Genomic DNA, 23211 nt, shown 5'->3' on the forward strand with positions numbered 1-23211 from the left:
TACACTAAGGAGTATCCATAAGGTGCGTTGGTCTGACCACATACCAGACTCAGAAATCTTAAAGCTGTCCAACATGTACAGCATCAATGCAACAGTAAAAAGGTCCCAACTTCGATGGGCGGGACATGTAGTCCGCATGCCAGACAAACTCCTTCACAAACGACTTCAGTACGGGGAGTTGTGTGCAGGAAAGCGCTCCCAGGGAGGCCAATACAAGCGCTACAAAGACAATCTTAAGAGCTCCTTCAAGGAATGCTATATCGACATTCACGGCTGGGAAGCACTAGCTTTCGATCGCTCCTCATGGCGTGAAGCTGTGAGTCTTGGAGTCTCAAGTTTTGAAGCAAGAAGAGTGGCCATGGTCAAAGAGCGCCGAATCAACAAAAAGCTGAGAGAAGAACTGACCTAACCCACCCATGTCACGTATGCGGCGGCTTTTTAAAGCAAGGATTGGACTTTACAGTCATCTTTGAGTCCATGGGAAATGAGAAATGTGCCCAACTTCGACCACGAAGGAGGAGCTATATATATATAGTATTAAATTCCTTTTTGAAAACTGATTAATCAAAATGTCATTATTAATTATTTTTTTTTTTACAAAATCAAATTAATGAAATTACGTCTTTTCATTTGTCGACATTCTCTACTCCCTTTCTTAGCGTCTTCACCAGAGACGCCTGCAACAAGACCGACCCGAAACTTTGTTTTGAAAGAAGACATTTGAATATATTTCAGTCCTTGCCATGACGTCCTTAATACATGTACCAGAGGAGTCGAATTTGTACACAGTGTCGTGTCATCGTTCTCTTGACGTCCTAACATGTCTTGCTGGACGTGGTCATTGTTTTGGACCATGAAGCTCGTCCATGCGTTACATGTACCTCGTGTGTCTCGTAAAACTTCATTATTGGCCCTGTCGCACCCCTTTTTCTTTGTACTTTAACTGCGCTCTCTTTAAGGAGGAAAGAATGCGCTTCTAAAATGAATTAGATAGCATACAGGTCTGTTTGTCCCCTATTGTATGAGCTCCACTCCTACCTACAAAGTATTGCTACATTTCCTTTGGTTAAATTGGTGCATTGTAATCATAAGATTGATTTCACGAGTATGACGTCATTGAGTTGCCTTTTTTTCCCCCTTCAAAGTATAGATTTTAGTTTTGTAAAGTGCTAATTCTCTAACTTGAACTTCATCCAGTAGTCTAGTTTATTTGAAATTTAATGTCAATTGGTTATAGATGTATATCTTGTTGAAAATATACGGGATTTCTAGATCTAATATCACCACAATCACCTTCCATGTCAGAATTGAAAACGCAATATGTAGGGGAGTTAAGCATCAATCGACAACGGAAAGTATTGTCTGGACTGGACTGTTAGATTCTGGAAGGCAAGGCATAACTTGTTCCTAGACGAACAGACATTGATTGGTGTCTTCATCTAGCTGGTCAATGAGAAAATATACGTCTCAGACACTCGGTCGATAGCCAGTGTTTTTGGTCGGTTGTGGGGAAAACACTTAGAAAATAACGCACGAACATAGAGGAGGAGATAAAATGCTGCAGTGAGTTACAGAGGGGAAAAAATGGAATTTTCCATCTATCTGTATGCTATTGCATAGGGGAAAAAAGATATCCGAATTTAAATCTATATCAGATCTAGCAAGTTTAAAAATAGGGCCGATGGGACAAACTTTTTTTTTTTGAAGCTTTATACATGTGCTGGTTTGAAAAGTAAAGCTTCGTTTGAAGATGTCAAAAACATCATGCTCACTTGTTCATATTGGGTGCCAAGCTGTGCTGGGTGCCTAGCTGTGTTGTGTGCCGAGCTGTGCTGGGTGCCGAACTGTGTTGTGTGCCGAGCTGTGCTGGGTGCCGAACTGTGTTGTGTGCCTAGCTGTGTTATGTGCCGAGCTGTGCTGGGTGCCGAGCTGTGCTGGGTGCCTAGCTGTGTTGTGTGCCGAACTGTGTTGTGTGCCAAGCTGTGCTGGGTGCCTAGCTGTGTTGTGTGCCGAGCTGTGCTAGGTGCCTAGCTGTGTTGTGTGCCTAGCTGTGTTGTGTGCCGAGCTGTGTTGTGTGCCGAGCTGTGCTGGGTGCCGAGCTGTGCTAGGTGCCTAGCTGTGTTGTGTGCCGAACTGTGTTGTGTGCCGAGCTGTGCTGGGTGCCTAGCTGTGTTGTGTGCCGAGCTGTGCTAGGTGCCGAGCTGTGTTGTGTGCCGAGCTGTGCTGGGTTCCGAACTGTGTTGTGTACTTAGTTGTGTTGTGTGCGGCTGTGTTGGATGCCTAGTTGTATTGTGTGCGAGCTGTGTTGGGTGCCTAGTTGTGTTGTGTGCCGAGCTGTGCGGGTGCCGAGATGTGCTGGGTGCTTAGCTGTGTTGTGTGCCGAGCTGTGCTGGGTGCTTAGCTGTGTTGTGTGCCGAGCTGTGCTGGGTGCTTAGCTGTGTTGGGTGCCTAGTTGTATTGTGTGCGAGCTGTGTTGGGTGCCTAGTTGTGTTGTGTGCCGAGCTGTGCGGGTGCCGAGATGTGCTGGGTGCTTAGCTGTGTTGTGTGCCGAGCTGTGCTGGGTGCTTAGCTGTGTTGTGTGCCGAACTGTGTTGTGTGCCGAGCTGTGCTGGGTACCTAGTTGTGTTGTGTGTGAGCTGTGCTGGGTACCTAGTTGTGTTGTGTGTGAACTGTGTTGTGTGCCGAGCTGTGCTGGGTACCTAGTTGTGTTGTGTGTCGAGCTGTGCTGGGTACCTAGTTGTGTTGTGTGCCGAGCTGTGTTGGGTGCCGAGCTGTGTTGGGTGCCTTGTTGTGTTGTGTGTGAGCTGTGCTGGGTACCTAGTTGTGTTGTGTGTGAGCTGTGTTGGGTGCCTAGTTGTGTTGTGTGCCTAGCTGTGTTGGGTGCCTTGTTGTGTTGTGTGCCGAGCTGTGTTGTGTGCCGAGCTGTGTTGGGTGCCGAGCTGTGTGGAATGCGCTGTCTATTCTATTAAGACATACTAAACTTGGGAAAGAACGTCTGGAACTTGACAAGATTTGAACTTTGCCTTAGAATTTCAATTCTTATGAAAACACTAACAACAACCTGGCTGTATGGTATACGCAGTGGCGTAGCTAGTGATGTGTGGGGCGTGGCCTTTTTTGTTTTAGAGACGCCTACATTTTGACATTTGAGATAAAGTACTTAATAAATATACGTGTATAGAAGTACAACTTACAAAACATAATCAGTTAGACTCTTTTAATACCGTTGTTTATTGGCAAGATAATTCACAACTGACAAATCTCAATTCTTATCGCCTCACGTCGCGCTTTCAGTGCAGCAAAGGTCATCTATAACATCATCTATAACATCATCTATAACATCATCTATAACATCATCTATAACATCATCTCTAACATCATCTATAACATCATCTATAACATCATCTATAACATCATCTATAACATCATCTAGATCATTGCTGCATTTTATTTTTGACTCCACGTGAATTGCAAGAATACACGACAGTGGCGTAATATTTAATGTAAAATAGATCAAGGACATTCATTTGGGAACCCCTCAAGTGGGGGCCACGGGGAATTTCAAATTGGGATCCCCCTTCCTCACCCTGGTTACGCCACTGCGCTTCGGAATTAAGCCACCATGATCCTGCTGACCTTCTCTGTCCTCTGACCACCCCACACAAGATTTGGGTTAGGTAATTGACCGTGATAGGCCAAAATCTAAAGAAGATAAGATCTACATTTAGAGATCTATCTCGCTCTTTAACTTAGAATGTCTACATTGCGCCATTAAGCACGTCCTCGGTAGCGAATGTAATGACAGGGGAAAAAAAAGAAATGTAATAATTCAAACATAAATCCCATATAGCAGTCAGTCCAGTCGCTAGGATTCCGAGTCACATGTTGAATCAATAGATATTCTGAATGCTCTAGTCACACAAGTATAGGAACCAGCAGACGACCTGACTGAATGGTTGACATCAGCTTCAAAGGAGATAAAACCTTTTTCGAAGCACCTTTGGTAAGCTAGTTGACACCCTACTCAGTATTAAGTCAGATGTGATCTCGAACTCAAAATGTTAACAGTTATTATTATTAATATCATTAAAAATTCTAAAAACTTGGAATTTAACATTTTAAGAATTGTTTTCCTTGAATAGATTTCACTAGATTAATAGGTTTTCGTTCATTGTGTATTTTTCTACCAGACAATGTAATAACAATTCAATATATAATGGTATTAAGTACAATTATGTAAGAATATGAAACATTTAAATTTGTACAATTGACTCATTGGTTTTCCTTACAAGAGCCCATTTGGGCTACTATTGGTCGTGGGCCTGTGCGCGAAGAACCAATAGAACCTTGCCACGTCACAGGCCTGACGTCACGACCTGTGACGTGGAAACGAGCTATCGGCCTGCAGTGCCCACAAGCTGGTGACGTTTTAGGTCAGTTCGTCAGGCCTACTATAACGACTGGTCTCGAATGAACCCCCATCGCCCCCCATCGCCCCTTGGTTGTCATGCCACTGAGCCAGTCCATCGTGTGTTACTAGTTCTTTAAACTTACCTTTTCTAAGATTGGCGATGGTGGATTGTTTTCGCAGAAATTCTAAACAAAGCTCTTTACTGAGTCCAAAGGATCTCATATTACAAGCAAATGTCCTGTAGATTAAAAAAAAATTGCCAAGATCAGCAAAGAAGATTGCTGGTTGGACTTTTAACGCTTACTAATGAAGGACAAAAAAAAGAGACTTTGTTGTATAAAATGACCAATTACTTTTTAGGCCCAATAGGAAACGTCTATTGAAACTATTTGATTATAATAACATAAGTTATCTTGTTACTCATTTTGTATTTCTTAATTAATAGTTAATTTTTTAAAATAAACTCAACATTTTATACTATGCCCAAAGAAGTTTAGTCATTCCATAGAAAGCTTGGAATAAGAAGAGCAACAACCAATTGCATTCAACATAACAAGAGCAACAACCAATTGCATTCTACATAACAAGAGCAACAACCAATTGCATTCAACATAACAAGAGCAACAACCAATTGCATTCTACATAACAAGAGCAACAACCAATTGCATTCAACATAACAAGAGCAACAACCAATTGTATTCAACATAACAAGAGCATGGCTTCATGCAAAAAAAAATGAATCAGACATCCAGGAGGTGTAAACGTATAAAGAAGAACGTCTGATCCACTAAGGTCTGCTGTTGACTTAAGATAGAACCAGGCCTGGCCTTTGTGAAACTATTCGTCAAAATGTCATTCTAAGATCTTCTGCGGTGGGGAAAGGGGTAGAGGTGTTGTTTTTTTTTTTAAAACATCACGTTGATTTTAAATGAGCCCTACATCAACAAGACGTATAATTCATTAATTCTATAATTTAAAAAATAAGTTAATAGCAACCAAGGATAGCGATTTTAAACATCAATAATAATAATGAAAAGACAAGAAACACTGTATTCATGCCAGAGGCGTAGTGAGCGAAACGTGCTCCCGGGGGGGGGGGGGAGGTACTTTTTTTTTTGCGCCCCCCCCCCCCATGTTCCATGAACATCACATAGAAATATAGGCCGCGTATGGTACCCTCTGAGAGTGGCGTCCGGGGCATTCTGTCCTCCATGCCCCCCTCCCTACGCCTCTGATTCGTGCCGATATAGACTAAGTAGATCTAATTATCATTTTCTCCTTCCCTACAGACCAACACGGCCATGTGAAGTCCAGCTCGTCTATGTCTAGAATCAGGGCCTAACATTTTCTTTCAATGCTGACCAGAAGGAAATATTTCCTGTGGGTAGGCCTAAAATGGCTCAGATTTACATACACTTTGTTAAGACTGGATACACCGGAATCGTCCAAGGGATCTTTTTTTAAAATTTAAAGGCCTATTTTATTATTTAATGCCAAATTAATGTATAAAAAAAAATAGACATATTAAAACTGACACTTATACCAAAAAACATGAAGCTGTAGATCAGTGTCATAGTGAGCCCTTGCGATACACGGAGGGATGTGTCATATTGAGCTCCCGCGAGACACGGAGGGATGTGTCATAGTGAGCTCCCGCGAGACACGGAGGGATGTCTCATAGTGAGTCCCCGCGGGACACGGAGGGATGTGTCATAGTGAGTCCCCGCGAGACACAGAGGGATGTGTCATAGTGAGTCCCCGCGAGACAATGGAGGGGTATGGCTAACAACTGTATCTTGTTACCAATAAGCCTAACTATTAAATAATGTAGGCTACACATTCTTAATTCAAAATTGTATGAATAGTTTTACATTTCATATACACCACAGCTAGGTGGAAATAATAGACAAAAAAGCTTTTACGTCTGGAACTTGTATTAAGAAAAAGGACAAGAGTTGCTTACCCTAATTGTCCAAAAGTTATGTTCTCTTGAAATTGTTTATCATCTGTGACCGTCTCATTTCCATCAGTGCTTCATTGTATGAAATGAAATAATTAATCAGACATTACTTTAGTTCTAGCATATGTACAATAAATCTCTGATAAAGACACACAGACACTCAAAGCTTTTCAGTAGAAAAATCTCTGAAAACTTTTGTCTATCGTCTGTTAAAAGCCAATACCGAAAGAGATATTTGGAAACTCCCTTGGGTTCTTTTGAGTAGGCTAACATCCATAGAGCTGTTTATAAGCTCTAATTAATGTCTGGCTTTTTTTTTTTTTTATAAAACTTTTGAAATGAGATGTTGAGATCGTCTAGAAAAATAAATCAATATTAGTAGAGGAGTCATGGTCGCTAGACTATTGGCACTGCATTCCTATCAATGTTGTATTTACTAGAACTATTAGGCTATACATTAAACAAAGACAAAGGGGAACATTTCAGACTAAGGGAGCCGCCTTTACATTTTAGGTGAGGCGTCAAATAAGCCGTGGTGGTTGAGTGGTAGAGCGCCTTACTTGAAAACCTAGGGGTCTCGGGTCTTAATCTAGGTTTAGGACGCCCCTGAGTCCCCCCCCCCCCACCGCTCTAATGGGTAGCCGACATTGATTGGGAAAAGTAAAGGCGTCTGGCAGTTGTTGGGGCCTGGCAGTTGTTGGGGCCTGGCAGTTGTTCTGGCCACATAAACCCTCGTTAACCGCCAGCCTTAGAAAAAGATGACTTTATATTTTATCGTCTGCACTATATATCGCCAAGTCTGAAAGAGGCATTTGACAAGGCTTGAACAGAGTTCTCATTTCCCCCATTTAATGACAGACGAAGGGGAATATTATTGTTAGCAATGTCGAAATATCTTTGTCTGCAATAACTCTATTCAAATAGAGGTGGGCTCAAAATAACCTGGCCGGACACGGATATCGAAAACGGTTCTAACAATTTTCATAGAAATTTGCCAGTTGCTATATATCATGGGAAAAAGAATTTCTAGCTCGTTGGCCGGACTTAGAAAACTCTAGTTTGACCGTTAAAATTTTTCAAAAGTTTAAAAAAGAAATTAATTTGTCAAGAGAACTAAAAAAATATTTACTTTTAACTGACTGAACGTCTTCCGGTAATTCCGCACGAAGACATTATTATTCATTGAAGAGTATAAGATAAATTAATGTTTAGGAACAATTTTGCAACGTCTTCTTAAGTCTAAGTGGTGGAGTAAAAATCATAGCGGTCAAACTAGAATTTTCCCCGTGTGGCCAACCAGCTAGTAAGGTCTAATTCTTTTCTCAACAATATAAATTAACTGTTAATTTTCTAGGAAAATCGTTAGAGCCGTTTTCTAGATCAGCGTCCAGGTTCCACAGTTCCCCTACCCTCCATCCGCCCACAAACCCGCCGTGAAGTTCTGGCTTGAATTTTTTTTCCTTGTTTTTTTGAGTGTTTTGTTCTACAGTAACTATGTAGGCCTACTCAAATCGGAGCCAATAATGATTTGTATGCCTCCATACCTTAGGGCAGTGTTTCCCAAATGTTTTCCTTAACGGAACATTTCCCACAATCAGAAGACTTTAGAGAAACACCTTGCTTAATTTGTTTTAGTGAGATTAATTCCCATGGCGGGCTACTAGTTAACTATTCCAGTAGTTCGTGGAATACCTATTCAGTCCCTCTGGAACACTAAGGTTCCTCTGAGCACAGTTTGAGAAACATTGCCCTAGGGTATAATTTCTTGTAATGTTTGAACTCAAGGCCATACTTTAAATAGAGCAGCTTACTTTGTCGGCATAGGTCGCCTCGATCTCTCACACTGTACCGCGTCAAAAAAAGCGGCGTTCCAAAACCGAAGTGATTGCCAGATTGGCTGATCTCTCATGTAGGAGTAGAGAAAAACCTTTTCCGTCTCTCCCTGGCTAGAGGGCGCTGTTGATGACATAAAAAAAAATATGTCGTCATGTTAACCAATCGATACAATTTTAAATTTTAAGCATTCCAAAAATCGAATGTTAACAGACGATACGTGCAAAGACGTTATCCGACTTTAATCTCCGGTTCTGTCTGGAAGATTGGTTCAGATAAGCCGATAGGCCAACATGATTTTAAGTCCTAAATTTAAATTTGTTAAGATATAAAAGTTCCACTAAGAACGATAAATATTGCAATAATGTCTTGTTTTGAAACATATTCTAGAGTGTTCTCCTTATTCTCTCAAACTGGAACGGGACAGGAGTTTTAGGTTTATAATGTCCGATAATAACAACAAGAGATTTATCGGCAACGAAGAAATAGCGTACACAAAAGTTCCTATCCCGTACTGGTTCTCACTAGACCTTGCTGGACACAGGGACGTTCTAAAGCAGCATTGCCCAGTACTTATCTACCTGGAAGTCTCATGAATTTTTGTGAAAGGCCGAGACATCTCCAAAAATTGTCGTCTGATAGAACCACTCCTATACAGCTTACTGGGAAGAAGTATCGAGGGTCCGCACCAATTCACCGACCAGACATTGCCCGCGGGCGGTAGGTTTTGGCATCACTGTTTCTAAAATTCTGATTAAAGTTTCCACCACAAGATGAGATCACGAGGAAATAAATGGAGCAAAACAACAACCAACTATACATGAATATATCAATACCCGAGAAACACTAACATTGGAAAGATTTGTTAATACCCCAACAATGATGGCATATCTAGACTTTCTTCAGTTGGACTCTACTAGCAATATTGTAATTATTGAAGTTTTAAAAACTAACCAAATATTTAATACTAATTACAACCCTCTTGTAAAAGCATGGGAAATATACAATAAAAAAAATTCGCTTATTTGTTTACAGAAAAAAAAATTGCATGAAGTGACAGACGATGCAAAGACTTGAGCAGACGATCGAAGAACAGGAAGTAGATCTATGTGTACGTCAGCACGCAACATGACGCCTGCTTCACAAAGTTTCGGTTATCTTTGCACAAGGCACACGTCCCTATCCCACAAGTCAAGTGCGAACTAGATCAAAAAGATTGTTTTTGTACAAGAAACGAAAGAGATCATAGGAGTGTAAGGAGTCAGTAGTGAGGTAAGGAGTCAGTAGTGAGGTAAGGAGTCAGTAGTGAGGTTAGGAGTCAGTAGTGAGGTAAAGAGTCAGTAGTGAAGTAAGGAGTCAGTAATGAGGTAATGAGTCAGTAATGAGGTAAGGAGTCAGTAGTGAGGTAAGGAGTCAGTAGTGAGGTAAGGAGTCAGTAGTGAGGTAAAGAGTCAGTAGTGAGGTAAAGAGTCAGTAGTGAGGTAAAGAGTCAGTAGTGAGGTAAGGAGTCAGTAGTGAGGTAAGGAGTCAGTAGTGAGGTAAGGAGTCAGTAGTGAGGTAAAGAGTCAGTAGTGAGGTAAGGAGTCAGTAGTGAGCAATGGTAAAACACATCTCTCGACAATCCCGTGGATGTAAATAACAAGACCAGATTAATTAGAATAGCACTAATTGCTGTCGCAATGAGAAAAACCAGTGAAGCCATTTACAATAAAGCTATGGGCACATCTAAACATTGCATTCCCGTATAAATCATTTGATCAACAAAAAAACTGTTTCCCAGTTTTAGTCTTTATTTTCCTCCCTTGCAGATTATAGAAACTTGCAAGATTAATTTTAAACGCAGTAATCTCCACATTGTTTGGATTTCAATTTTTAAGATACAATTTACATACGAAAAAAGTGACATAAAAAAGAAAGAAAACAATATGAAGAAATGAAGAGCCGATATTCGGAAACGTGTTGAAAAAGGTAAGAAAATAAGAAAAGATTGTAGAAGATTTGACTAGAAATTAAAATTTAAATAAAGACAAAGACGCTATTTTGAAAGATCACTGTTGACAACTAAATATTAACATTTCTTTGTGCTACAAGCGCGAGAGAGCTACATTTGATTGTTCCAGGCGGAAAAGTGCAACATCAACCTTTTCAAATACACTTCCTATATTCTTTACACCGGATACACTAAGGTGTCTATTCATACATATCTATACGTAATCATTTTCTATTTGGAAGTAACGTCTGTAGTTTATAAGACATCCTCCCACCACAGATGGTACCAGCCAGACTTATCAAAATCACTTTGGAGACTCTTTTTCGTTTCGAGTTATGCCTGAGTATCGGGTGAACCAGTCCTCTTGTTACAGTCAGTTCCATTGATTCCCTTGTTGGTCATCATTTGTGCTGGGAACCATACATGATTAGATCTATATAGAATAGAGAGGACTAACGAACTTCTGACAGACTCTGTCAGTCTGTCTTTCTATCTAGCTATCTTTCTATCTATCTATTTGTATGTATATGTATCTACCTGTGTGTTTTTATGTCTGTTTGTCTGTCTGGCACTATCAATCTGCAATATTTGAGTAATTAAAAGTATTATAAGATCATTGTACACAGTTTTGTACCAGAGGTTTAGATGGTTTATATCACCTGACTCACGTCACCTAGTTAATGTTACCTACTTTATGTTCCTTGACTAGTTGACTTATGTGACCTCACTCATGTCACTTGGTTTATGTTATCTGGTTTATGTCACCTAATTTCTGTCACCTGTCTTATTTCTCCTGATTATGTCACCTGGTTTATTTCACCTCTTTTATGTCACCTGACTCATGCCACTTGGTTAATGTCACCTGTTTTTGTCTCCTGGTTTATGTTATCTGTTTAAGTTATCTGGTAATGTCACATGGTTCAAGCCATCTGGTTTGATCACCTTGTTCAAGTCACCGGGTTCATATCGCCTGGTTTAGGTCACCTTGTTCAAGTCACCTTGTTCAAGTCACCTGGTTCATATCGCCTGGTTTAGGTCACCTTGTTCAAGTCACCTGGTTCATGCCATGCCCATGCTATATAAATAGCGCCAACTTGATAGTGAAACTACATTGCTGATAGAAAATGACTGAATGTTAAAAAGGTTCTGTAGAATCGTGCTTCTCGTTAGGGTTAATGTATTAACAGATTGAGAGTTTATCAACACAGAGATAGAGAGTTTATCAACACAGAGATAGAGAGTTTATCAATATATTACAAAAGAACACTCCATCGCCCCCCCCCCCCCCCCTAAAAAAATGAACACTATAATAAATGTAAAGAATGCTACCCCATGGCCTGTATATACTTTGTCAGGATAAAGATTTACTTTAGAATGAAGGCCTAACATTTCAATTCAACGTTTTTATTTTCCACAAACTTTTTTTTCTTTTCTAATTCTGAAGTTTAATGACTTCAAATGTTTAAGTTTGAACTTTTTAAGAGGTTGTCCAAAGCTGATCCTTTCAATAAGATTTTGTTTGCCCAACAATTGGGACGGCTCAGAGAGTTGGTGGGATAGAGGGTTGGTGGGTACCGTGGGGCAGAGGGTTGGTGGGGAAGAGGGTTAACAAGGCAGAGGGTTGGTGGGGAGATAAGCCAAGAGCCTTTCTAAAGCGTTGGTTGGAAGTTGTTGTCCAATAAGAAAAGAGGGTTGAAACGATTGAAATCACCCTAATATAAGAATTATGTGGTAAAAGTTTCTAGAGTTGAAGACCACATGGAGCATGACTGATTATGACCACCTGCTCTTCGGTCATTGCCTTATTCCAATAGGCCAGCAAAGTATGAATATTTAGGGGTAGCTTCAATGTCGTGCGATATGCGTTGCTTCACAGGTAGTCACGAGTTCGAAGTTAAACACATGTTTAGTGTTCGGTGTTTCATTTGATATCAATAAATGTTTCTGATATTTGACTTGCTGTTTTAACATTTAAACAAAAATATTCAATGGGACACGTTTGTTTCTGAAGTAAATTAATAAAAAAATATTTCACAAAATATCAACAAAAACACATTTAAAGAGAGAAAAGAAATTGCATTCACTAAATAAAAGTCTGGGGCACTTAAAGGCTATTCTAAATTGTCTATTCTGGGCTGAGTGAGAATTACAAACATTCGTGGCGTCGAGAGGGAGAAGGATGGTCTTCGTTGCCATTTAATGTTTGTGACTTGAAGTACCATTAGTTGGGGCTGCATTTACGTCACAAACGAAATCTCTGGACAATGTTAAGACCATACTGTCCACAGGCCAAATACCGATGACCCCCAATAAACCATACTATCAAATGCATTGTGGGTATTTCTGTGTATATAAAACTCGGTGGCAAGCAGCAATATATATTCAGTAAGCCATAGCACTTGATGACCTGTCCTAAACTCACAGACGGACATAAACTAGCCAATGGATAATGCCTTCCTTGTGTTTCAAATACTTTTCAAGATACTTCTATAAATTGGAAAAAAAAAAAAAAAAGCATAGTTCCCATTGTACAATTTAATTAATTTTTAAAAAGCTTATGTCAACTAACTCTGTCTGTCTGGTAAAAAGTTTGTACACATTATTTCTCCCACACCCACTCTCGGATCAAGTTGAAATTTTGCGCAATTATTTCTTGTACCTCACAACATAAATCAATAAAAAAAATATAACGAATAAATTAATTAACTAATGGTAATTAATTATTTTGTTGATATCGATAAAGGGAAAGAACCTGTACTTGAAAGATGTGGTGGCACACCTTGAATTATACTCGTTTATTCATGATGTAGAGAGTTAGGTCGTGACTAAAAGATTTGAAACAAACAATAGATAACAATGAAACCTTCTAGTTTCATAAGCACTTGGTTGGCACAGTTATTCAAGTGTTAACTCAAGGAGGCTTGAGCTCTCGAGTTCGAATTCAAGTCTTTCAACTTTTTTTTACTTTTTTTTTAAATTTATAAAATGCATTCAAAAGCGATCTTGGTAACCATCACACAGAAACCATCACACAGAAACCACCACACAGAAACCATCACACAGAAACCATCACACAGAAACCATCACACAGACACAATCACACAGAAACCATCACACAGAAACCATCCCACAGAAACCACCACACAGAAACCATCACACAGAAACCATCACATAGAAACCATCACACAGAAACCATCACACAGAAACCATCACACAGAAACCATCACACAGAAACCATCACACAGAAACCATCACACAGAAACCACCACACAGAAACCATCACACAGAAACCATCACACAGAAACCATCACACAGACACAATCACACAGAAACCATCATACAGAAACCACCACACAGAAACCATCACACAGAAACCATCACACAGAAACCATCACACAGAAACCATCACACAGAAACCATCACACAGAAACCATCACACAGACACAATCACACAGAAACCATCACACAGAAACCATCACACAGACACAATCACACAGAAACCATCACACAGAAACCATCACACAGACACAATCACACAGAAACCATCACACAGAAACCATCACACAGAAACCACCACACAGACACAATCACACAGAAACCATCACACAGAAACCACCACACAGAAACCATCACACAGACACAATCACACAGACACAATCACACAGAAACCATCACACAGAAACCATCACACAGACACAATCACACAGAAACCATCACACAGAAACCATCACACAGAAACCATCACACAGACACAATCACACAGACACAATCACACAGAAACCATCACACAGACACAATCACACAGAAACCATCACACAGAAACCACCACACAGAAACCATCACACAGAAACCATCACACAGAAACCATCACACAGAAACCATCACACAGAAACCATCACACAGAAACCATCACACAGAAACCATCACACAGAAACCATCACACAGAAACCATCACACTGACACAATCACACAGAAACCATCACACAGAAACCATCACACAGAAACCATCACACAGAAACCATCACACAGACACAATCACACAGACACAATCACACAGAAACCATCACACAGAAACCATCACACAGAAACCATCACACAGACACAATCACACAGACACAATCACACAGAAACCATCACACAGACACAATCACACAGAAACCATCACACAGAAACCATCACACAGAAACTACCACACAGAAACCATCACACAGAAACCATCACACAGAAACCATCACACAGAAACCATCACACAGAAACCATCACACAGACACAATCACACAGAAACCATCACACAGAAACCATCACACAGAAACCATCACACAGACACAATCACACAGAAACCATCACACAGAAACCATCACACAGAAACCATCACACAGAAACCATCACACAGAAACCATCCCACAGACACCGCCTTCCTTTCCCTCATCCTGTTCCCAACTAGTCCAGACTATAGTGGTGTAGGATCATAGCGTAGTGAGAAAGCTAAACGCATGGAATTGCTCTAAACAGAAACTATTGCAAAAATATTTTTAATCGCACAGATTTATTATTGTTAGTCTAGATTTATTAGAAATTTAATTACACGACTGATCCAAACTAATTGTTACAATTACATTTAATATAAGTTTATGTTAAAAATGTTATTTTTGTTTTTAATTAAAAGTTCCTTGTTCAGTATCCACCAGGGCCGGCCTTAGGCATAGGCAAACTAGGCAGAGCCTCCGATTGGTGGGGGTCTCGCAAAAATCTTACGAAAACAATTGCGAAACTTGGATGGAATCCCAAACATATCAGAACTCTATGACTCGTCTATTAGCCTAGCTCTAAGTCTCTACAATTATTCTAGATTCCATTTGGAACGCTACGGGGGTAATAGCGCTCTGTAATGTATTTCATTTGTTGATTTAGACCTAGATTTAGGAAGGTTTTTTAATCAATACGTAATTTAATTTTTTGGTCTTTTTAGTTTTCTATTTCATTTGGAGTCACCTAATTCACTTTGCCTAGGGCTTCCAATTACCTAAGGCCGGCCCTGCCTCCATGTCGGCTTCTCAAGTGGCTATATAAAATGTTGAACAGTTCCTTTTTGTGTACGTAAATCAGCAGGACTTTAGCAAGAGATGGATTGAAGCCTCTCTAGCCTTTACTTAAATGGAGTTGTACGTCATACAAAATGTACACTTGTAAATCAGCACATTGGATTTTGGCCAGAGAATCACGGCCACTTCACGAAAAGGACAGCAAAATAACAAAGTAAACTAGTGATATAAGTATATCTAACTTTGGCCGTATCGTTCAGTCAATGTTGAAAATGGCTGGCCTATTCGAGAAGTGGCCACATTTCAGGCTCCGGCAGTTCCATACATGTATTTAAAGTGATGAAAGCGAGATCTGCATAGTCTCCCTTGAGTTCGCAGACGCAGAGATCTGGTGAACTCCATTCATCACCCTTTGTTTGCCACGGAGAATCGAATACGATAGACTTAACCAAATTACTGACAAAACTGTTTGGCTGGGTGGAGCGGTATCAGAATCGATCCAGTCCAATTAAACGTAGCTAATTAAATATAGCCGCGAATCATAGCCGGGAGCTAGGAGGGTTGAAGGAAGTGAATGGAGGCAGGGGTACTTAACGAAAGATACGCCACTGTAAATAGTGGTAAATTTTTTTAATGTGGGTGAGTTAAAACAACATAGATTATGATTGCACAGAAACCCAATCAAGCAAGAGTGATCTTTCAGAACTGAGATACAGGGTATGTTAATCATTAGCCATCTATTAATTTATCATTAAAAAAAAACATTAATAAAAAAGAAAGCTTAAAAAAAAAACAGAAAAAAAACACTAGTTATTTTGGTTGTCATAGCGACATTTTCAACAATGTTGTTTGGTTAAGATTTAAGTTTTCAAAAATCAGGAAAGCGAAGCACACAAAGGGAGGTGAGCGAAGAGAGTTATTTATTTAACAAGTAACTTTGTCCTGTTAGCATGTTTGTGTTTGCATCCAGTTCTTATGAAGACATGAAATCTGTTTCTAACACACACACACACACACACACACACAAGGAAAGAATTATTATTTATGTCATGTGAGGTCAATGACGACTGGCTGTTAGAAATCAATGTCTGTCTATCAAAGATGACAATTTCTATCTATTATATTACAGAATTCAATGTCTGATTTGAGAGAGGTTAATTAGCGTTTCTGAAAAAAGTCGATTTCTGTCTATCAAAGATGTTAATGTCTGTCTATCAAAGATGTCAATGTCTGTCTTTCAAAGATGTCCGTGTCTGTCTATCAAAGATGTCAATGTCTGTTGATCAAAAGAGTCAATATCTGTCTTTCAAAGATGTCCATGTCTGTCTATCAAAGATGTCAATGTCTGTTGATCAAAAGAGTCAATGTCTGTCTTTCAAAGGAGTCAATGTCTGTCTATCAAAGATGTCAATGTCTGTATATCAAATGAGTCAATGTCTGTCTACCAAAGATGTCAATGTCTGTCTATCAAAGATGTCAATGTCTGTCTATCAAAGGAGTCAATATCTGTCTATCAAAGTTGTCAATGTCTGTCTATCAAAGGAGTCAAAGTCTGTCTATCAAAGAAGTCAATATCTATATACGGTAGCAAAGGTGTCAATGACTATCTATCAAAGATGTCAATGTCTGTCTATCAAAGATGTCATTGTCTGTCTATCAAGGAGTAAATGTCTGTCTATCAAAGATGTCATTGTCTGTCTATCAAAGATGTCAATGTCTGTCTATCAAAGGAGTCAATGTCTGTCTATCAAAGATGTCAATGTCTGTCTATCAAAGGAGTCAATGTCTGTCTATCGAACGAGTCAATGTCTGTCTATCAAAGATGTCAATGTCTGTCTATCAAAGATGTCAATGTCTGTCTATCAAACGAGTCAATGTCTGTCTATCAAAGATGTCAATGTCTGTCTATCAAAGATGTCAATGTCTGTCTATCAAAGGAGTCAATGTCTGTCTATCAAAGATGTCAATGTCTGTCTATCAAAGGAGTCAATGTCTGTCTATCGAACGAGTCAATGTCTGTCTATCAAAGATGTCAATGTCTGTCTATCAAAGATGTCAATGTCTGTCTATCAAACGAGTCAATGTCTGTCTATCAAAGATGTCAATGTCTGTCTGTCAAAGATGTCAATGTCTGTCTATCAAACGAGTCAATGTCTGTCTATCAAAGATGTCAATGTCTGTCTATCAAAGATGTCAATGTCTGTCTATCAAAGATGATAATGTCTGTCTATCAAAGATGTCAATGCCTGTCTATCAAAAATGTCATTGCCTGTCTATCAAAGATGCTAATGTCTGTCTATCAAAGATGTCAATGTCTGTTGATCAAAAGAGTCAAAGTCTGTCTATCAAAGATGTCAATGTCTGTCTATCAAAGATGTCAATGTCTGTCTATCAAAGATGTCAATGTCTGTCTATCAAAGATGTCAATGTCTGTCTATCAAAGATGTCAATGTCTGTCTATCAAAGATGCCAATGTCTGTCTATCAAAGGAGTCAATGTCTGTCTATCAAAGATGTTAATGTCTGTCTATCAAAGGAGTCAATGTCTGTCTATCAAAGATGTCAATGTCTGTCTATCAAAGGAGTCAATGTCTGTCTATCGAACGAGTCAATGTCTGTCTATCAAAGATGTCAATGTCTGTCTATCAAAGATGTCAATGTCTGTCTATCAAACGAGTCAATGTCTGTCTATTAAAGATGTCAATGTCTGTCTGTCAAAGATGTCAATGTCTGTCTATCAAACGAGTCAATGTCTGTCTATCAAAGATGTCAATGTCTGTCTATCAAAGATGTCAATGTCTGTCTATCAAAGATGATAATGTCTGTCTATCAAAGATGTCAATGCCTGTCTATCAAAAATGTTATTGCCTGTCTATCAAAGATGCTAATGTCTGTCTATCAAAGATGTCAATGTCTGTTGATCAAAAGAGTCAAAGTCTGTCTATCAAAGATGTCAATGTCTGTCTATCAAAGATGTCAATGTCTGTCTATCAAAGATGTCAATGTCTGTCTATCAAAGATGTCAATGTCTGTCTATCAAAGATGTCAATGTCTGTCTATCAAAGATGCCAATGTCTGTCTATCAAAGGAGTCAATGTCTGTCTATCAAAGATGTCAATGTCTGTCTATCAAACGAGTCAATGTCTGTCTATCAAAGATGTAAAAGTCTGTCTATCAAAGGAGTCAAAGTCTGTCTATCAAAGAAGTCAATATCTATATACGGTAGCAAAGGTGTCAATGACTGTCTATCAAAGATGTCGATGTCTGTCTATCAAAGATGTCGATGTCTGTCTATCAAAGATGTCGATGTCTGTCTATCAAAGATGTCGCTGCCTGTCTATCAAAGATATCAATGCCTGTCTATCAAAGATGTCAATGCCTGTCTATCAAAGATGTCAATGTCTGTCTATCAAAGATGTCAATGTCTGTCTATCAAAGATGTCAATGTCTGTCTATCAAAGAGATTAATGTGCAGGACATAAACGTTAGAAACAGTTTTGAACCCAACTCGTATGTGTGACTTATTGCCCTACTTGAGTCTGGACGTGGCTGCTCTATCAACCCAGTCTCTGAACGTTTGCCAGCCCTCTACACTCTCCTCTTGAGAAATCAAAAACGGATGTTTCCATACTCACATGCAAACAGCAGGTCCTTATAAGCAAAGTCTGGGCCCATTGATAGGTCTGGTTCCCTGATACACAGTGGGATAGTACAGAAAATGGAAGAACGAGAGAGAGAGAGACAGAAAGAGAGAGAGACAGACAGACACATACACAGAGAGAAAGACAGAGATAGAGAGAGAGACTGAGAGAGAGACAGACACAGAAAGAAAGACGGAGAGAGACAGTCACAGAGAAAGACTGAGAGATACAGAGACAGAAAGAGAGAGACAGAGACAGAAAGACAGAGAGAGACACAGAGAGAGAGAGAGACAGACACAGATACAGAGAGAAAGACAGAGAGAGAGACTGAGAGAAAGACTAAGAGAGAGAGAGAGAGTACAACACAATTACCAATGTATCTACCAAAAACAAAATTAACTTGTATCATAAAATGTTTAAGAAACATTTAACAATAGAACCTTGAGGCAAAAATCATTACTACAGTCTTAGATCGTTCCGGGATTTGAAATGTTGGAATCGATAAGACAAAACAGAGAAGTGTTAGTTGGGGAGAGGGGGGGGGGACATCACCACCAAAAATAATCGATTTTATTTTTCAGCGGGCTCTTTCTCGTGTGTGTGTGTGTGTGCAATTTAATTTGTCTGATGGTTTTTGTTTTAGTTATTTAAAAGTAACAAGAAAAGGTGTTCAAGTATGTACCGTAGGGACCAATGAGGTTCAGGTCATTTAGCTGGACTATGGTCATTTCACTCAAAGATTTTACTGGAACAAAGTCGTTTTAATAGGGACATTTCACTTAAACCAGGGCAATTAGTTTGTGTCGACATTCTCGTGAAACTTTAGTTCTGTTTTCTTTATCCGACCATCGCAAACGTATGCCCACCCATGTGTTTACGCAGACTGGATGCAGTATCCAAGATAGAAGGAGTGAAAGTTACAACACTGAAAATGGAAAGACATTTGTTCGTCATATATCAGAATAGCTACAGCTGCCATCAATGTAGCTACACTAAGCTTCAAATTTGTATAGAGATCTCTGTATGATGAAATACTCAAGTGTCATTGACAAGACATCCAGGCGTGATGAAATACTTAGTGACATTGACAAGACATCCAGGCGTGATGAAATACTTAGTGACATTGACAAGACGTCCAGGCGTGATGAAATACTCGAGTGACATTGACAAGACATCCAGGCGTGATGAAGTACTCGAGTGACATTGACAAGACATCCAGGCGTGATGAACTACTTGAGTGACATTGACAAGACATCCAGGCGTGATGAACTACTTGAGTGACATTGACAAGACGTCCAGGCGTGATGAAATACTCGAGTGACATTGACAAGACATCCAGGCGTGATGAACTACTTGAATGACATTGACAAGACATCCAGGCGTGATGAAATACTCGAGTGACATTGACAAGACATCCAGGCGTGATGAAATACTTGAGTGACATTGACAAGACGTCCAGGCGTGATGAAATACTCGAGTGACATTGACAAGACATCCAGGCGTGATGAACTACTCGAGTGACATTGACAAGACATCCAGGCGTGATGAACTACTTGAGTGACATTGACAAGACGTCCAGGCGTGATGAAATACTCGAGTGACATTGACAAGACATCCAGGCGTGATGAACTACTTGAATGACATTGACAAGACATCCAGGCGTGATGAACTACTCGAGTGACATTGACAAGACATCCAGGCGTGATGAAATACTCGAGTGACATTGACAAGACATCCAGGCGTGATGAAATACTTAGTGACATTGACAAGACGTCCAGGCGTGATGAAATACTCGAGTGACATTGACAAGACATCCAGGCGTGATGAAATACTCGAGTGACATTGACAAGACATCCAGGCGTGATGAAATACTTAGTGACATTGACAAGACGTCCAGGCGTGATGAAATACTCGAGTGACATTGACAAGACATCCAGGCGTGATGAAGTACTCGAGTGACATTGACAAGACATCCAGGCGTGATGAACTACTTGAGTGACATTGACAAGACATCCAGGCGTGATGAACTACTTGAGTGACATTGACAAGACGTCCAGGCGTGATGAAATACTCGAGTGACATTGACAAGACATCCAGGCGTGATGAACTACTTGAATGACATTGACAAGACATCCAGGCGTGATGAAATACTCGAGTGACATTGACAAGACATCCAGGCGTGATGAAATACTTGAGTGACATTGACAAGACGTCCAGGCGTGATGAAATACTCGAGTGACATTGACAAGACATCCAGGCGTGATGAACTACTCGAGTGACATTGACAAGACATCCAGGCGTGATGAACTACTTGAGTGACATTGACAAGACGTCCAGGCGTGATGAAATACTCGAGTGACATTGACAAGACATCCAGGCGTGATGAACTACTTGAATGACATTGACAAGACATCCAGGCGTGATGAACTACTCGAGTGACATTGACAAGACATCCAGGCGTGATGAAATACTCGAGTGACATTGACAAGACATCCAGGCGTGATGAAATACTTAGTGACATTGACAAGACGTCCAGGCGTGATGAAATACTCGAGTGACATTGACAAGACATCCAGGCGTGATGAAATACTCGAGTGACATTGACAAGACATCCAGGCGTGATGAAATACTTAGTGACATTGACAAGACGTCCAGGCGTGATGAAATACTCGAGTGACATTGACAAGACATCCAGGCGTGATGAAGTACTCGAGTGACATTGACAAGACATCCAGGCGTGATGAACTACTCGAGTGACATTGACAAGACATCCAGGCGTGATGAAATACTCGAGTGACATTGACAAGACATCCAGGCGTGATGAAATACTTGAGTGACATTGACAAGACATTCATGCGTGATGAAATACTCGAGTGACATTGACAAGACATTCATGCGTGATGAAATACTCGAGTGACATTGACAAAACATTCAGGTGTAATGAAATACTCGAGTGACATTGACAAGACATTCAGGTGTAATGAAATACTCGAGTGACATGAACAAGACATTCATGCGTGATGAAATACTCAAATATCAGAATAAAAAAAACCTGAATGGACATAAGAAGATACCTAAAAAGAAGTCAGAGTGGGGCCGTCATCTAAGACCGCCCTGAAAACTCCCCTCCTAAGATCGCCCTTCAGTCAAGATAGAAAAAAAAAAGTTAAATGAGAGGAATCACCAACTAGTCTAATCATTATTTATGTTCATCAAAACAAAATGACATTTTAAAAACTCTTGTGTTCTTTTTTTTTTCCAGCGTTTAAAATAATTATTTATATGCAAATAAAAGTTAATTTTATTAAATCCTTTCCAATTCCAGTTTTTAATGTCGGGGGGGGGGGGAGAGAAGAAGGGGTGTAGCCTTTGACATGACCTCAATTTAACCTTCATAGGTCTGCGGAGTAACAGACCTCATTCCAATGGGAAAATCCCCGAACGCGGCAAAGTTCTATTCAATAAAGGCCAGGGGACGTCAAAGCTCTCTTAATGTCATGTCCTCTACACAGCGTTACATTTTCAGGTCAAGGTCAAGAAAAAACAACAACAAGGGGACATTGAAAAAGCTGAGTACTAAAAGGTCAATCATTAGCATTAATGGACATCCCACAAAAAATTTTAAAACAGCGCTAAAAAAAAACTTTTTTTTTTTTTTTTTTTCAATTTTCAGAATAGCATCCATTAGTGCTAATATAATCATAATTTAAAGGATTACTTTGGGGCTGTATCATTTATTTTAAGATCACAGGGTAGTCTAGAAGAAGGAGGCTGTCTGATCCAGCCTTGTTTTACGAAACTGTGTTCTAAAGGGCTTCAATTTATTGTGTTAAAGTGAAGGTATACTAGTTACCGCGAGTAAAGCCACAAACAATTTCAATAAAAAATAAATTAATAAAAAAAAACATTAGTAACAAAATACGAAATTGTATAAATTAGTCTGGATCAGTCATGTAATAAATTTGTAATATATCTACACAATAATCAATCTGTGCGATAAGAAACATTTACCAATAGTTTTCATCTAGTGCTGTCTCGTACTTTTAGCTATCTCGATACTCTGTGATCCTTGTCTGGACTAGTTGGGAGAGGGGGAAGAGAGATCTGGGTGATCGCTTTAAATGGAGTTTTATTTTCAAAAAAAGTGTCATGACTTGAATATAACCACTGGGCCAGCGAAGTGCTTATAAAAATTTAAGGTTTTATAGCTGTCTATTGTGAGTTTCAAACTTTTAAGCGACGAATTAATTCACAAATTCTCTACACAAAGTATGAAGGGAGGCCAATTTAACTTTTAACACCACATCAATCAAGTACAGTTTCTTTCCCTAGTTC

At 39.6% G+C, this 23211-nt stretch overlaps 1 protein-coding gene across 1 annotated transcript in view; it reads right to left on the reverse strand.

Annotated features, from left to right (window-relative positions):
- LOC106051434 (uncharacterized) overlaps positions 1-23211 on the reverse strand; it is a 79844-nt gene that overhangs the window by 3019 nt on the left and 53614 nt on the right. Inside the window, exons 6-8 of the mRNA XM_056035298.1 lie at positions 8183-8327; positions 6375-6443; positions 4555-4649 (exon numbers count right to left, since the gene is read on the reverse strand). Of these exons, the coding sequence (XP_055891273.1) occupies positions 4555-4649; positions 6375-6443; positions 8183-8327 (309 nt within the window). The remainder of the gene's footprint in view (positions 1-4554; positions 4650-6374; positions 6444-8182; positions 8328-23211) is intronic.

Source organism: Biomphalaria glabrata, chromosome 7 (genome assembly GCF_947242115.1).
Source record: "Biomphalaria glabrata chromosome 7, xgBioGlab47.1, whole genome shotgun sequence".
Classification (NCBI taxonomy): domain Eukaryota; kingdom Metazoa; phylum Mollusca; class Gastropoda; family Planorbidae; genus Biomphalaria; species Biomphalaria glabrata.